The 17881-nt window shown below is 44.0% G+C and overlaps 1 protein-coding gene across 1 annotated transcript in view; it reads left to right on the top strand.

Moving 5' to 3' along the window:
• Positions 1–12008: 12008 nt before the first annotated feature.
• The window catches only part of PTGFRN (prostaglandin F2 receptor inhibitor), a 53055-nt gene continuing 47182 nt past the window's right edge, over positions 12009–17881 (top strand). The window contains exons 1-3 of the mRNA XM_027765506.1: positions 12009–12108; positions 12579–12731; positions 15043–15411. Coding sequence (XP_027621307.1) covers positions 12009–12108; positions 12579–12731; positions 15043–15411 — 622 coding nt within the window. The remainder of the gene's footprint in view (positions 12109–12578; positions 12732–15042; positions 15412–17881) is intronic.

The following is a 17881-nucleotide window of genomic DNA, read 5'->3' on the forward strand; positions in this document are numbered from 1 at the left end:
GAATTCATCTTGCACACAGCAACCAGAGGAACTTTCTACAAATAAAGCAGTCCCTATCATTTCTTAGTTTATGTGCTTTTCATTTCGGCCAGAATACAAGGTGCCTGCCCCCCTCACTCACTCTAACCCAGTCTCACTGGTCTTTTCTCTGTGCCTTGAATACACCAAGTTTGCTCCATCAGAGGCTTCTCTTTGCTGTTCTCTGCTGGAGCAGTGCTGCCCCAGAGCTTTGTTCATGGTCTCCTCGTTCTGGTCTGAGCTATACGTGATCCTCACAGTGGCCTCTCCTGACTGTACTTCACCCCCAGTCACTGCCATGTTGTCAGAGTTTAGCTGACAGCCTTTATCAGTAGGCTTGTCTCCCCCCTCTTCTCTCTGGAATACAACGTCTTGTAAGCAAGCGCTCTGGACTAGTCTCCAGTGCCTGGAAGGTGCTTAGAGGTTCTGCCTGACTGACTGACATTCCAGATTAGACCTACCTGTGTCCTTCATCGCCTCTTGCTTGCTTTAGAGTCTTCTTTGTGGCACACCCTCTTCTCTGTGCCTTCAGCTGTCCCCTCTCCCGTGGCTCTTCCCATCCACACTCCACCCCACATCATCACAGATGCACTTCTCTGCAGGTTACCAGTAATCACTTAGTCATCTACTCAGTTGTCTTTTTTCTTTTAAAGTTTGTTTATTTCTTCCATCAGATTGCGATAGAGAGAGAGGGAGAGAGAAGCTGGCGTCCTCGTCAGGGTCTTCACACCATGATCCACCCCCAGCATCAGCCAGTCTGATCACGAGTGCTCACAGCATCACATACAAGAAGGTCCTCAGGACATTAAGTTGGGTCCTTCCCATGTGGGCACCGTCATTTGGCCTTTATCCAGTTGTCTTTTCTGAGCACTCATCTTCCTTGAGTTTTCTGCATGTTTGACATTGTTTTATTTTTCAAGCAGAAACTTCTAGTAGGAATCTGCTCTAGGTATCACGCAAGATGTACATATGATCGGGAAATAGCTCCTGCCTTAAAGAAGCTTTAATCTACCAGGAGCAAGTAGACGGTAGGTCCATGAGTAAAACAATAGTCCTTACTTTCAGCCCTCCTTCTGCAAATTCTTGCATCCTCTGGCTGCTAGGACATAAGCCTTGTTTTTGTTTTCTTTGTAATATTCCTTTTTTCTTTGCTAATCGTTTTTCTTTTCCTCATATCTTAAGTACAGAAGATTGTTAAGGTTTAGTCCCCTTCCTGCTTTTCTGTCCCCTGTCACCTGGTGACCTCATGAGCTCTGACAGAGATTTTTTTTGCCCACTCACCTCTCTCTGTGCATGTGACTCCACATTCGTGTAGGCTCAGATATCTTAGGGGCATCCATTCCGGTTGCCTGGTAGACATTTCAGCTTGTCTAAATCACTGTTTTTCTCTGCCGTGTTTTTAGGAAAGCGTCTCCACCAGCTGCTAGCTTCCCTTTGTCTTCTCGCTCACAGGTCTACCAGCTGGGCCTTTCTCTAGCACAGCTCTCAGAGCTGCTCCTGGTTGTTCTTGGCATTGTCCTTGTTTGATTCTTATTACCTCTCCCTGGTCACCTGGGAGAGGGCTCCTGAAAGACCTCTGGGTCTCCATGCCTCTCTCCGGGCTGCCCTTGATGCACTGCCTTAATCGCCCTACTTGTCATTCCCTGCACGTATCCCCTCCCAGGGCTTTGCTAATGCTCCTCCCTGTATCTCTAGTCACCTTCCTCCTCTGTGTTCCCATCCAACCTCCTCCTCCTCCAACCATTTTTCAAAATCCCAGTTCAAATATTGACATTACATGAAGCTTTTCACTAATCCCTTTGGATGGCAATGCCTCCAATTTCTTTCACAGGCCATGACACTTGTTTGTACTTCTCCTTGGTTACCTTCAGCCTTCCTTATATTACAGCGTTCGTGTGCACCTGTGACTCATGGCATACCATACCTGCCTTAACAGAAGGTTCCAAGGCCAATTGACCTTTCTCACATGCCACCTAGCACAGGGGCTACTTGCTCAATACTTGCTTGTTGAAAGACTAACAGTATCTTATATTGGTCTAGTGTATCTTAGTGAGGCCTCAGCAGATTTTTTTTTTTTTTTAATGTTTATAAAGACTGTTCTAGTCCTTTTTGTAGCTAATAACAGAAAATACCTGAAACTGGATAATTTAAGGTAACAGGTTTATTCAGCCCATGATTTAGAGGTCTAGGTCTAAGCCCAGGGGCCAGTTCTGGTGGGCGCTTTGCAGGGTCCTGATCACATTATGAGGGCCAGAGCAGAGTGGCAGAGTTCATCAGAGGCTCTCTGTTCCAGTCTCACTCCTTCTTTCAACCCCCCAGAACGCTGTCTGTTACTGTGTCTGTCACATTGGGAGCCCCCCCAATGACCTTAACCCTACTCTCTCCTCTAAGGCCCCAGCTTTGGACACCATCATTGGATCGAATTTTCACCTTCTTAATCTCAGAACAGTGGCTCAACACATGAATTTCGGAGGGACATATTCAAACTATAGCAGACCCTTATTTGCTTTCAGATGGGGTTTTGAAGTGCTGCCATATGTGGCTTCATTACACATTCTCTGCTGGCTGTAACTTGTTTGATGTGTACATTGCTGCATTTTCATCACTTAGGGACTGTCTAGATGAAAGCTGGCATGATCCCTTCCTGCCAGACCTCTCCGTGGCAGACTTGAGGAGACAAAGGTTTTTCCTTCGTTGAGTCAGTACTCCAGTACAGGCACGCTGAGGGTTTACAAGCTGACTTTCTGGGTGCTCCGGTCTAGCTCACATGTGGGCAAGGAACTCCACGTGGAAATCCATAGGCCCCCCGTTTGCCTGAAAGGCCTCGTAAGGACTCGGGAAGTGGGATTTGAGCATCCTTTTACAAGGCAAGCTGAAATACCGTAAGCTCTTTAGTTTCTGTATTTCAGCTCTGCTGTACCACTGGATTCAATAACTGCTGATACTTATCTTACAAATGGCTCAGATTGGAAACTCAGATTGTTTGCTCCAAGGCAGCGCAGTGAAATGATAAAATTTGAGCAATAGTAGAAACAATTGCAAGAATCCTTTGCAGATACGCTGTACTCTGCAGGTCTTGATTTAGAATAATGTTGATGATGACCTGAGAAATAAAATCTATTTTCCATGGATATCAGGAGGAGGTGGAAAAGAGTAGATAAAGCTCAGTCTTCATTGGCGTGTCTCTCTTAAAGAGTCCTCGCCGTTGCCAATAGCACTTACTGAAATAAGCATGGCATAGGTAGTTGTTTACCTTGAAAAGCTAGCCTGTCTTTTCCTCCATCCCCATCTATTCCAAATAGAAAAAAGTTGAAAGCATTTAATTACATTCTTGAGTATTCCAAAGGTAGGAAAATGGTAATCTGGAAACAATTAACTCTTGGTTGTTAATTACCTACTGCTGAGAAGTCAGAGCAGAGGGCTTCCAAAAGTCCTTCCTAAGGGATTTTTTTAGAGTTTTTTGTTATAATGTGTGTGTGCTCATGAGGGAGAGAGACATAGAGAAGGAAAGTAAAAAAATCACCCTTCCCCATAGGGGATGGCCACACCCATCCCCTTCTCCTCCATTCTCCTCCCGGGATCTTGCGTGTGCACATGCACCTGGTATGACTTTCAAACCACCGGGTCTGGGACACAAACCACAGTTGGCCATGTGGGAGTCTAGCGATGATGCTATCTGCTGGCCTCCCTGAATGATTTTTTTAAAAATATTTCCATTTATTTTATTTTATTTCAAGTTCTTTTATACATTCATTCATGTTATTTAGCTTGCAAAGTGAATATTCCAACATGTGTGCATTTCTCCCCAGTCCAGTTGATAATACTGTAACCCTGAAAGGTTTTTAAATAAAGTCCTCTTTACCTTTTTTTGAGTATGGATATTGTGGTATTAGAGTTGGTGTCACTTAAAATAATAAAGGTAGTATATCAGAGAAAGTCGTGAAGAGACTGGAAATTGTTTTTCACATTTTCTCTATTTTGCTCATCTATCTGCTTCATGTTGCGACTACGTTACATTTCTCCTCTTAGTGACTCATTTCTAAGTTACTTTGCGGCCTGTCTGTTCAAATTGCTTTTGGAGAATTTGGAATATTTTATAGGGCATTTCAAGCTGTTTCTTCTTCCTCCTCAAAGGCAAAATCAGCAGAAGGTAGTAACATACAAAGCGGTTAAAGGCAAACTAACCCAGTCCATCTTCAGCAGTGCAGTGTATAAACCAGATAAACCAGGGTTTGAGTCCCTCCCTAACAGCTGCTCTGATGTTCAGCAAAAACTTGAGTCTCAGTTTTCTCATAGCTGTTGGGTCGTCGGAAAAGGCATGAGGTGTTGTTCTCTGCAAAATACGTGTCATGACTTTTCCCACGACCCAGTGTGATAGGGCAGCAATATCCACCTTGTAGCTGGGGTTGTGCCTTAAGATAACGTATGAAGGCTAGCCATGTGCTGCAGCAGCACTGCCCTGCTCAAGGGAAGCTGAATCCCACGTGACCACGGTACACACCCCGACCCGGCCAGCCTGAAGCATACTGGGCGCGCCCACAAGTGCACAAGGTCCAGCGGGCCAGAGCACAGGAGGAATGTGCTGCGACTGTACCCTGTGGAGGGTGCTCCCTCTCTCTCCCTCTCCGTCTCTCTCTCTCATATGCATGTGCTCTACCACGAATGAAGAAAAAATAGGAAAAACAATAGAGGATAGCCTTGACTCAGTACGTGGCGTAAGAGACACACATGTATTATTCTTCCTGTTACTCTAACCCATTCTTCTTCTTGAGAGGATCTTGGAGATTTGATAATAAATTAAATGGGCTACACCACAAAATAATAACTTGAGAAATGCTTACATGATTTTAGTTGAAATTTGGGGTCCTTTGATTAATCGAGTATTTTTTATTATTCTAAACCTCCCATTTGCTTGTTTTCTATTTTTCATTTTTGTGGTTGCTCCAGGGATTAGAACATTTATCATCCACTCATTAGAGTCTACTGGTGGTCCTTTTACCACTTCCTGGGTAATGAAAGACCTTAGAACGTTTGAACTCCCATTTATTCCGGCTGTCCTGCTACTTTTGTGCTGTTGATGTCATCATTATGTATATTGTATTTTGAACTCCAGAGCCCTTTTTTTAAAAGGTGTTTTTGTCATAGGGCACATGCACTTACCAGACAGACAAACAGTGAGGGGGAAAGTGAGAAAACTCCCACCCCTCCAGGGGGTATGGCCATGCCACAATCCTTTCTCTTCCATTCTCCTCCTGGCATTCTGGGCAGGCACACACATGTACCCGGCATGATTTTCAGGCTGCTAGGTCCAGGACTCAAACCTCAGTCTGCCCTGTGGGAGTCCAGCTCCTTAACTACCGCACCACCTGCTGGTCCCTGCTAGGCATTATTAATGCTGAATTATGTTGTCTGTATTCAGGAGAGGTACTGATTTTTGTTACCCCTTTCTATTGCCTTTTTTTGCTTTCCTACATTTCCATGATTGAATCTGGGGTCATTTTCCTTCTAGTTGAAGAACTTTAGTATTTTTTTGGTCCACTTAATTTTCTTTGCCTTGAAAATTAGTTGAAAGCCTACTTATTTTTGCCTTATTGGTTAATGATAATTTTTCTGTGTTTTTCTCTGTATAGAATTCTAGGCTGTTTCATTTACTATTTTTTTAATCTTTTTTTTTTTTTCAGAAAAGAATTAGAACATCTCAGTTTATTCCTCTAGTTTGGTCTAAACAGAGATCAGACTTCTTTGATAGTGTTTAATGACTATATTCAGACTTGTACTTTTTGCTAAATCAAAAATTTGAAATATTTATTTATGAAGTGAATGACTAGTTTTGAAATTAAATGGTTCACTGAACAATTAAATATTTTTCACCAGACACATTCACATCTAACAACTGCTACACATAAGATACTCATCATTTTTGCAGCTTCAGTCTGAACATATGACTTCTAACTAGGTATATGATGCAAATTCCAGGGTAGATTTTCAAATTAGTTATATGGGCCTAGACAAGCCGTTTTAGAGCTCTGCCCTCACCGACATCAAACAAGGAGAATAGTACCCTTCCTTCAACCTACCTGTTAGGGAAACAGACATGAAATTATGTGAAAACATTTTTCTAAAGTTGCTAAGCAAATACAAGATACAATAATGATCATATTAACTGTTTTCTAACATTTGATTGACATTTTTATAATTTAACCAAAGTAAAAATTAAACACTTTCAGAACTGCAAAATTTAGTAGTTACACAAGGTGAATTAGACTAGTAAAGCTAGTCCTAATAATAAATACATTCATCCATGTTATTTCTTTATATTGAGAAATGATCATTATAAAAAATAGGTAAAATTTTATTAAAATATTCCTGTTCTAGTTTAGGAGTTCTTGCTCATATCAGTGGACTGTCTGGCATTGGCCACTGTGTCAGGTACTCGAACATTCATATTGTCCATTGATTTTGTCAGATTTGGTAGCCCAATCATGATCTGTTAGTCCAAATGCCAGATCCAGCCTGTTATTGTCATCGTCAGTGATTGGTTCTAACTTCTCGAATATGTGCTTTTCTAAGATGAGTTGACAGATGGAGCAAGCTAGGGTTCCCTCCCATGCACCAAAGCTATCAATATCAAGATTATTTTCAACTGTAATATCTAGCAGAGTGTCACCAACTCTTCCTTTGGTTGTTAACATTTCACCGTCATGTTTATAAGGTGGATTCTTTTTTTATCTTCTGCCCTGTGCTTATGCTGACACGCTCAGCAGCCAGCTGGTCCCCATGCCACCACCTGGGCTCCCTGGTAGGCCACCAGCTCCCACATGGGGTTCAGCTAGCTGTAGCCACTGACAGGACTGGCTGCCTTTTCACATCAGTTTATCAATGTCCTTGCATGGTCTTCTTATGAGCATTGTTCCTGTTGCAAGTCAGCTGCCGGTTGTACTCTTGCTCCCTTCGCTGCCTTTCAGCAGTTTTGCTATGATGCAGCTAGATGTAGTATTCTTAGTATTTATTGGTACGTAGTCCATCACAAATCTCTGGACTTTCTTAAACCAATAAAAAACTTTTATTGGTTTAAGAAAAATTTTGGTGCTTATTTCTTCAAAAATTAATTCTGTTGGGACCAGCAGTTGGCGTAATGGCTATGTAGCTGGACTCCCACGTAGTCGACTGTGGTTTGAGTCCCGGACCTGGTGGCTTAAACTCATGCCGGGCGCCTGTGCATGCGTGCCCAAGATCCCGAGAGGAGAATGGAGGAGAAGGGATTGTGGCATGGCCATCCCCCCTGGGGGGTGATTTCTCGCTTTCTGTTTCTCTGTCTCTGTCTGTCTGGAGAGCACACGCGCCTTATAGCAAAAACCTCTCCAAAAAAAAGAAAAAAAATTACTTCTGTCTAATTCATTCTCTCTCTCTCTCTCTCTCTCTCTCTCTCTCTCTCTTGGGCTTCTGTAAAATGTAAAACTGAACCTCTTTTTTTTTTTTTTTTTTTTTTAATTTTGCTATAGGAAGCGTGCACTCACTGAGGGGGGGAGGGGAGGTAGCCATACTGCAGTCCCTTGTCCCGAACTCTCCTCTTGGTGTTATGGGCATTTGAACACTTGTGTATGGCTGCTGTGTTATTCAAGCTGACAGGTCTGGGACTCAAACTATGCAGTCGGCCATGTGGAATCCAGCTGCCTTAGCCACCATGCCTAGCTGATCCATAACCTTTTTACTGTGTCTCATGGACTCTCTTTTGTTTTGTTTTGATTCTTTTTTCACAACCTGGGCTTCAGTTTGGATAACTTAAGCTGACTTTTTTTTTTTTTTTTTAAGAGAGAGTTTGCTATAGGGTGTGTGCGCTTGCTGGAGAGACAGAGAGAATGCAAGAAATCACACCCTCCCCCCAGGGGGCACAGCCACGCTGCAATCCCTTCTCCATTCTCCTCTTGGGATTTTGGGCATGCACACATATATGCCTGGCGTGAGTTTTAAGCTGCCGGGTATGGGACTTGTACTGTGGTCCACTCTGTGGGAGTCCAGCAACGTGAACATTACGCTGTCTGCTGGTCCCCACTGACTTCTTTCATACTGTATCTAATCTGCTATCAAACCCGTTTCTTGAGCTTTTAATTTCAGGCGTATTTAGTTCTAGAATTTCACTTTGATTACTCTAATAAGTTAGAGTTTGGGGATGAAATCCTTTTTCTATTTCTTTAGTAAATTAATTGTGGTTAGTTAAAAGTTGACATCCAACAGTACCAATATCTGGAAGCTTGCAGATCTGTTCTTATTGTGTGTTTTTTTCTTTTTGTTTTCGCTTGTTTGGATCTCTTATTAGTAAAATGTGTTTGATAAGTTTTGATTGAAAACTGAAAAATTATAGAGGTTCTGTATGTTATTGCCATCTTCCCAACAAAATTCATAGTTTTCTTGGCAGGCCAGTGGAGTGAGAGGTTTACCATGAGATGATTTGAGACTGCGTATCGGTCTTGATGAGAACTGGTTGTTTTTTCAGCCTCGCTCTTACTCCCGGGCATAGGCCTTCCTGGGTTGTCACCGAAAGCCTGGGTGTTTACTTCCTTTTGGATTCAGCATTCCAATTTTGTTCCCCACACTGTGAGAAGCTGAAAACTCTGCTTAACTCTTAGGCTCTTGGTATTTATTTTCTGCTCAGCTTCTCAGCCACGTACCCCCTTACCATCAGTGCATTGTCCATTATGTCAAGTCTTTTGAGGGAAGCATCGTAGTGTGTCAGGCTCCCTTCTCTCCTATTACTCTTTGTCCTGGGAACTCTGACTTTCTTAGTGTCCCTGAACTTCATTGGTTGTCTTGGCCCCCTGAGGTGCTGGAGACTCTGAATTACTAACTTCTGACCTTAATTTCTAAGGCTTAAAGAGAAGAAGTAATGGCCCAGCCTCAGCGGCGTAGGCAGTCGTGTACTAAACCACAGTGCTGGAAGCCACATGGGCACCATGGGTTTAGATCTTGAGCCAACCTGAAAACTTAATAACTGAGGCTTGCGCTAATAACCTGATGCTAAACTCTTCCCCAAGGTCTCACTTTTGAACACCATAGTGGAATTACATTTTCACCCTCTAGTTCAATCACAACCAGATGATCTCAACACGTGAATTTTGGGGGGACATTCAAACCATAACAGCCATCAGAGGTACTCTGGGGTTTGGTCACTACTACCTTGAGATATAAATGATGATATGTATATAGTTCTTGTTTTCTGGGGGGAGAAATGTACCATGGTTCATCAACAGGTATTTTTTTTCTGGTACTGATATTTTTAAAAACTATTTATTTACGTGTTTTAATTTTACTAGAAAGGAACAGAGAGAGTGAGAAGAAGAAAGTCAGAAAACAAGCCGCCAGGTCCAGGACTGGAACCGTAGTTGGCCATGTGGGAGTCCAGCGCCCTTAACCTCCATGCCACCTGCCGACCCCTCTGGTACTAAATTTTTTTTTTTTTTGAGAGGTTTTTGCTATAGGGCGTGTGCACTCGCCAGACAGACAGAGAGAGACAGAGAGACAGAAAGCGAGAAATCACCCCCAAGGGGGGATGGCCACGCCGCAATCCCTTCTCCTCCATTCTGCTCTTGGGATCTTGGGCATGCATGCACACGTGCCTGGCGTGAGTTTAAGTCACCGGGTCCGAGATTCGAACCACAATCAACTTCGTGGGAGTCCACCAACATAGCTAACTGCTGGCCCCTCTGGTACTAAATTTTAATAGTGCTTTATCATATGAATTTTGGGGTCATTGTATAACACAATAAATGTTTTCAGTAGTTTTTTTTAAGGCTGACAAAGAAAAGTTCATATGAAGGTTTCTTATATTGACCTCTGAAAACAGCCATGATTTAACATAGTTATTTAGTAAAGACATTTTTATGGGGAGTAAAGCTAATATAATTTAGGTACAGAAGTGTTTGACTCTCTAGTTTGAAGCAGTTAGAAGTTTGAAAACCGGAGGATAATTTCCTTTCCCTCTTTTCCGTTGGTTATCAACTGTTACAAAAGGTTTTGACAAAAATCGACAATGTTGTGGCTATGTAGATAATCTTTTTTATTTGAAAAGAGCCATATGGTTTATTTTTTTACAAGTTACGTTTATTTTTAAGTATCATTAGCTGTTATTTAACAATATGAAAGGAAATCTGTGCTAAATACCACATTGCTGGTGGCAGATTGGAACTCTGTTACTAAAATTCTGAATCTTAATTTGCACGGGTGAGGGGACATCCCAGTTCGGCATGCAAGACACTGCTCGGTTTATGTCTTTTCAGATTAGAATTTGATCTTTCAAGCATCTGTTCATATCTGCTTTACTTTTCCCAGCGGCACTATAACACCGCCATTGTCAAAGGTACTTTGCAGGTTGAGTTGGAACATGGAGGAAGGAGTACCTAAGTGGTCCCAGTAGACTTGGGGAAGGCTTCGCAGAGGAGGTGGTGCTGGAGGATGAAGAGATTTCTGGGAGGGTATTCCAGGTGAAGGCGCACAGAAGCAGAGCAGTGGGACACAAGAGTCGATGGCACTTTGAGAGGACAAGACTCATGTTGTTGGGGTGTGAGCATTAGGGGCATGGGAGAACAGGAGGTGATGAAGCTAGAGTGCTAGCCATGGCCAGATCATGCATGATATTGCATGTCTTTTATTCATTCCTTCATTTAGCAAGTATTTATGGAACGACTCAGTAGTACCATGCCCTGTTTCTAGGCACTGGCATTCAGCAGTGAACAAGAGAGAAAAATCACTGCTCCTAACTCACGTTCTAAGGGAAGAGACAGAAGCTAAATAATAGCAAATGTTTAGGAGTATGCCGAGTATACTCATCATAACTGATAAAGTTTGGTAGGAGGAAGAATGGGAATGTTTGCCATTTAGGCCTCTCCATTCAGGAGAGGCCTCACTGAGAAGGTGACATTGGAATAAAGATCTGCAGCTGCTGGAAGGGCCAGTGGGAAGAATGAGAGTGGTCTGGGCCGAGGAGATATGCAAAGGCCCTGCAGTTGGAGTGGGTCTTGCTTGTTCCAGGAAACCGTAAGAAATCAACATGGCTGGAGTGTAGTGGAGGGAGAGGAGCAGATGTGAGGCCTAAGAAACAAAGAGGACAAAGAGGGCCAGATTCTGTGACGTCTTGATGGCCTCTGTAAGGATTTTGGCTTTTAGCTGAATGAGATAGAGTTATTAGAGTTTTGAGCCGACTCAGATGTAACCCAACGATGTAAGATATAGCTTACATTTTTTTTTTTTTGGAGAGATTTTCACTGTAGGGCGCGTGCGCTCGCCAGACAGACAGACATAGAGACAGAAAGCAAGAAATCACCCCCCAGGGGGGATGGTCACGCCGCAATCCCTTCTCCTCCATTCTTCTCTCGGGATCTTGGGCACGCACGCACACGCGCCCGGCATGAGTTTTAAGCCACCGGGTCCAGGACACGAACCGCGGTCGACTACGTGGGAGTCCAGCGACATAGCCATTACACTAACTGCTGGTTCCCATCTAGCTTACATTTTTAAAAGGTCACTTTGGCATGTTGAGAATAGAAGCCAGGAAGACCAGTTAGAGGCCATTGCAATAATGCAGGTGAGACAAGGGTGGCCTGGGCCAGTGTGGTCGCCGTGGGGTGGCTAGGGACAGATTTTGTCCTTTGGGTGATAAGGAGCTATTAAAGACTTCGAACCAGTGACTTGACATAGCACTTGGTGTTAGAAGGTAATCTGGGCAGCCGTGTGGAAGAAGGATTGGAGAGCTGAGACAAGGAGCTGGATCAGGATCCAAGGCTCCGATCACTAAGAATAAATATGGTGACCTAACAAGGGACGCAGATTCAATGCCTGAAGGCCTTGTGTACAGATTGTCAACCCTGGCCAACTTCTTGACAAGGACTAGGAATCAAAAAGATTTATTTAATAAGGAAATTCCTTTGTAAGCCTTGCCAAAGAAGCAAGGTGAATGATTATGATGAGATGTATTCCAGAGGCAGCCCGCCTAACAGATGACCAAAGCCCTTTCCACACACCTGAGCTCATCTGATTCTTACACGGTCCTCATGGAGACGGTGCTCGCCACTTCACAGATGCAGGAACTCGGGCACCGCACTGGGCTGTGTTCCTTCTGAAAGGTTACACTGGGACATTCAGAATTGTCTAGTCCTCTGAAATTGTATCTTAAACAGTGGCCACCTATTTTGTGAACACTAATGATGATGGCTTCAGAGAGTTGGTCACTGCTGGCTAGTTTCTGTATATATCAATTCAATGCTCTTTGAGTTGCCAGTGACAGAAATTAGCTTGGGGGTGAGTGAAATTACGAGAAATTGAAACATCCAGGGAGAGAGGGCTGTGCGAGCACATGCATGCATGTCTGGGTGTGGGGGAATGGTTTAGGAGATGTGGCAGGATTCAGGAGCTCAGAGGCTGCTCTCGGATCACTGGGTTGCTCCACCTCTAGTCCAGGTGTGGGCCTGTGTCTCTTCTCTGTGAGTAGCTTCCTCAGTGGGCTAGGGAACTGCCATGTGTGTGGCTTCAGTACCATGTCAGTCATCTTTATGGTACTTCGATTCCAGTGGAAGCAGCAGTGTCTTTCTTTGGTGTGTCAGCGCGAGAGAGTCATAATTCTGCTGTACCTAGTTTTAGCCCTGACGCCTATCCCTGGGACCAGCGGTGCAAGGTCTGCCCCATCTGGGCAACCACCGGGGTCTGCTGTGTTTGCAGAAGAGGTAGGAGTGGGTCGTGATCTCATCCTGCAGGCATTGAGTTGCCTTAGAAAGAAAGAAGCAGCGTGGTCCAGTACTCCTCCTCAGCAGCTCTGGGGGTTGGGGCTCCCATTCTCTGCAGGAACATGTGTGACCCTAGTTTTTCTGAATGACCAGCAACAGTAGTAGTATTTTTGAGAAGAAGGAGGTGTTTAGGGCTCAGCAGCTTTCTTAGCACTGGAGTTTAGACTGGACCCATCCCCCAGCTGCACTAGGAGGGGAAGTAGCCAGCCCCCTGCTCAGAAACAACTGTCCCCTAGTACTATTCTTCTCATGAGGAGGCATCCTTTTTCCCTTCAAGTAAATGATCATGGGTGGAGAAAACAAGAGATACCCTTGAAAAAAGTGTTCCTCAACTATTTTTTTAACCCTGACCCAAATTAGGATACAGATGCTCCTTGACTTGTGATGGGATTACACCCTGATAAACCCATAGTAAGTTGAAGAGGGATTGGCCATGCTCCAATCCCTTCTCCATCTCCTTTCAAGATTTTGGGCATGCACACATGCCCGCTGTTTTTCAGGCTGCCATTTCAGGGACTCAAACCATGAGAGATCCATCGCCTTAACCACCATGCCACCTGTTGGCTCCAGATTACCCCCTTTTAATGGATATTGGTCATATTGGATTGGGATTCACTCTACTTAAGTATTACAATTTAACTGATTACCTGCAGTAACTCTGTTGCCAGATAAAGTCACATTCTGAGGTACTGAGGGTTAGAACTTTATCATATGAATTTTGAATAGGAAATATAGTTTGTCCTATACAAATAATAAAAACATCAAAATGAAAATATATAGTAAAATGTTTTGTTTTAGGGGCCAACAGGTGGCCTAGTGGTTAAGATGCTGGACTCACACATGGCTGACTGTGGTTTGAGTCCAGGATGCAGCATCTTTTTTTAAAAATGGTAATTTTTAAAAAATAATTATTTATTTTATTTTATTTATTCATTCATTTATTTTAATTTGACCAGAGAGAGAGAAGGAGGGAGAGAAAGGGAAAAAGCAAGCCAAGCAGGTCTGGGACTAGAACCATGGTTAGCCATGTGGTTCTCCCTGGGGAGTGATTTCTCACTTTCCCTCTCACTGTCTCTGTCTCTGGTGAGTGCACACACTGTACCGCAAAAAAGTAAAAACAAAACAAAACAAAACAAAAAACAGCAACCTAATAAAAAAGTTCCATTTGAGCCCTTATTAAGAGGCAGACTCTCAGGAAGGTGTTTTATTTCATTAACTGTGAAGGCTTCTTACTCCATTGCATAGTTGGGGAAGCCGAAGTGAAGAGAGGTCAGTTATAGACGTAAGTCTCCTGGATTTTAGAGCCCAGGCTTGCTTCTTGCGTGTGGCTATACCTGGCCACAGAACACTAAGGAGGTGCCCTGCATAATCATTTGGTCTGAATCAAAGTGCTTGCTGCAGATAGTAAGCACACTGCAGAATTGTGAGTTCCTTGCAATGAGGACCTCGCAAAGGACTCAGAGGTGCCAGTCTTTAAGGGCCCTGACAGAGAGACCGGTGAATTACGAGCTCTCAGGGAAGGGAATGCCCATGAACTCTTGGCTTTGTCCACTGGGCAGACCGCTGCATTCCTGACAATGCCCAGCAACCATCCAGACGCTCTCCCTTGTGCTTCCCCATTCTCATTCTGAATTTAGATCAGGGTGGAGAGTAGAGAGAAAGAAATGAGCCAGAAAATAGAAAATTAATACTTGGTAGAATCGTCATATTTTAAAATTAATTTACAGGCAATGTCAGATAACAGGAGTTAAATCATTTTATCAGCAGGCTGCTCTAGGATTTAAAAATTGGCATCCGTCATTGTAAATCAGGCCTCAAGAGCCCCAGGGAATGGTCTCTATGGATGAAGGTTGATATAGGATGGACAGAAAGGTAAATACTTGATTAGCTGTGGCCTTTCCTTTCACACACAACCCCAAATATTTCTACATCACGTTGAGTGATAATGGAATGGTAAATGGTAAGTAACGGGCGGGAAGAGGCTGTCCAGGTCTATGGTTAGCCTGCTTCTCCTACTTCTCTTCCTCCCTGTCAGTCCTGAGAAGTTGGCTGTGGGAGAGTACTCATGTCCAGTCTCATAAGTGCAGGGATGGACTTACCCGCCTTCTGTGGAGACACATTTTCCCCACTGGTTTAGATGACATATTTCTGTCAGGTAGCTGTGAACAGGAACATCCTTGGATTTGCCACATTTACGTTGACAAAAACCACCTGTGATTAAAGACCTGCCTTTCATGTCTTGTCATTACAGCTCTTTGTCAAGGGCGTGTGGTGAGAGTCCCTACGGGGACCCTAGTTCGTGTGGTGGGCACCGAGCTGGTCATCCCCTGCAACGTCAGTGACTATGATGGCCCCAGTGAGCAAAACTTTGACTGGAGCTTCTCAGCTTCAGGGAGCCACTTCGTGGAGCTTGCAAGCACCTGGGAGGTGGGCTTCCCAGCCCAGCTATACCGTGAGCGGCTGCAGAGGGGTGAGATCCTTCTCCGACGAACTGCCAATGACGCCGTGGAGCTTCACATAAAGAATGTCCAGCCCGCAGACCAAGGCCACTACAAATGTTCAACCCCCAGCACAGATGCCACCGTCCAGGGAAACTATGAAGACACAGTACAGGTTAAAGGTACAGTCCTCACGTGGGGTCAGGAGGCCTACCTCTGCTACTTGGCTATGGGTGACTTTGTGGAGAGACTTACCTCCCCAAAAGCTCTGCTCTGGCTCTGTTCAATGGAGTAGAAGGGGCTGACCTGGTTAAAGAACCAGAGGGTGGGCAGGTGACCACTAAGGACCCTTTCTCATCACTCTAATGTGGCTCTGAACCATCCCATGGCCATGAGTTGAAGGCAATTTGGAGACAGGCTGCCTGTGCTCAGTTCAGTCACTGGCTCTCCTGCCTGTCAGTTGTATGGCTGTGAGCATGTTCCAAGCCTCGGTTTCCTCCTCTGTGAGACAGTTCCCATCTTAAGGTTGTGAGGACAGGGGAGTTAACATGTGTAAAGCCAGCACCAGAGTAAGTGAGCCTTTATTGGTTAGTGAGAAGTTGCTGGTCATGATGATGTTTAGGTTTGTGGGAATAACAGATACTCCCAAGTTCATGGTTTTCTTTGTGATTTAAATACCCATTTGTATCAGAAGTGGTGTTATATATAGAGAAAAGACAGTGTGGTCACCACCAGCTTATTGACCCAGTGTGCACTTATGTATGTGGAATGTTGTTGGCTTTTTTTCCCATTTTCCAAGTCCTTTAGATTTACTTACACTTTTAATTCTCTGAACCCAATGAAGAAGATAGGGCAGGATATTTCCCCAGTTTACACATGAGGAAATGGAAGAGCACAGGTTAATTACTTGTGTAAAATGACACAGCTAATTAATAAATGAACAAGAACAATTTTAATTTGGGGCCAACAAAGTAGAAGCATTATGATTGTTATTACTTACTTACACATTTATTTGTGCCCTGCCTTACTCCCAAAAGGATTTACATCTGGAAATTTAATTCCAGGATTTAAATTTAGAAATGTATATAATTATCAGGAAAGGAAAAGTTTTTGTGATAACACTAAAAGAGAGGACTGATCCAGGCATTCATTCCCTCTGTAAAGATTTGTAGAACCTTATCACATCTCAGATACCGTTCCCTCACTGACTTGCGAGGGGATAAAATGACTGTGCCATTAAGTAAGTATTAAAGCATCATGTCTACCTCTTCCATTACCTCTTCTTTATTTCCATATAAAATCCCAAATATATTTTTAAGAAAAAAGTCTCACACGACATTCTTGCATTGGAGTTAAGCCATAGAGCATGTCAAACCTCCACTGGGTCAGAGGCACTCTTGTCTCCCCTTGTGATTCTCATCTTGGGGAATGGAAGAGTAGCAGAAGGATTAGCTGCCCCGTTTCCCATGTCTCTGTTTCTTCTCCAGTCTTCAGAAGGCAGCAGGTGCAAGGGGCAGCTTTTCTTGGGTCAGGATAGCACATAGGTGACCAGTGAAAAGGCTGGCTGGCGGTCCAGGTAGAGCTCCTGGCAGATGTCATGCATAGTCTTGGGTTTGGTATTCAGCGTCATGGGTCTCAAAACTGTCCATCCATGCCCTGAGAGATAAATTTGTCTTGAGAACCCAGTCATGTTATCTAAACTCACAGACTGATGTGTACACTACTGGGTTGTCAGAAAAATCATGACATATTTTTGCACAGAAAACATATACATGACTTTTTCAGCAACTCAATAGGAGTTAATTCATTTTGTAGTAGGGTGGGGAGCTTTTTTGTTGTTGTTATCGAGAGTCTCTTCTCAAAGACACTGCATTGCTTTCTGAGTGTAGAATTTGGTTGGGGGTGAGTAACAAGATTGTTAATAGTGCTGTTAAAGATTCTCTTGTCCAACTTCTAGACAAGCCTAATAGATTTTCTCTGCCCCTTGGTAGAGGCCCCCTTTCTGGTTACCAGGGCATCACTTAATGCATCTTTTCCTAAATAGCACTCGCTAATACCCTTTTATCTCAAGTTGCCTTCTCTAGGCTCTGTACAAGTACCCAGTCTTCTTCCAGTTAAGGTGCTAAAATGGAGAGCTGAGGCGCTAGCATGCTATGGCCTGGGCCTCTCCTGTGGATACATCTGCTCACTCTAGTTATTCTGGGGCATTCGCCAGGCGGTGAACCACAGGCAGCTCAAACCTTCCTTTTGCCCCTGCAAATTAATTCCTTGACTACTAGGAGGTCATTTTATCTCTGGACTCTGCAGGAGAGTCTACTACTGGAGTCCTGTGTCCTTACCACAGAGGTGTTTGACAGTCACACTCAGTTATTTCATCCACTTTTAGTACCCAGCTAGGGCAACTGTGAGGGCACAGGGCAGGTTAAAGGTATAGTCCTAACCTGGTCATCAGGCCAGGGGCCAGACCTTCCTCTTCCTTCTCTTTTTTCCCTTTTTTGGAGAGGTTTTTGCTATAGGGCGCGTGCGCTCGCCAGACAGACAGAGAGAGAGACAGAGAGACAGAAAGAGAGAAATCACCCCCCAGGGGGGATGGCCACACTGCAATCTCTTCTCCTCCATCCTCCTCTTGGGATCTTGGGCACACATGCACAC

This window comes from Tupaia chinensis, unplaced genomic scaffold (genome assembly GCF_000334495.1).
Source record: "Tupaia chinensis unplaced genomic scaffold, TupChi_1.0 Scaffold138517_1, whole genome shotgun sequence".
In the NCBI taxonomy this organism is placed as follows: Eukaryota; Metazoa; Chordata; class Mammalia; order Scandentia; family Tupaiidae; genus Tupaia; species Tupaia belangeri.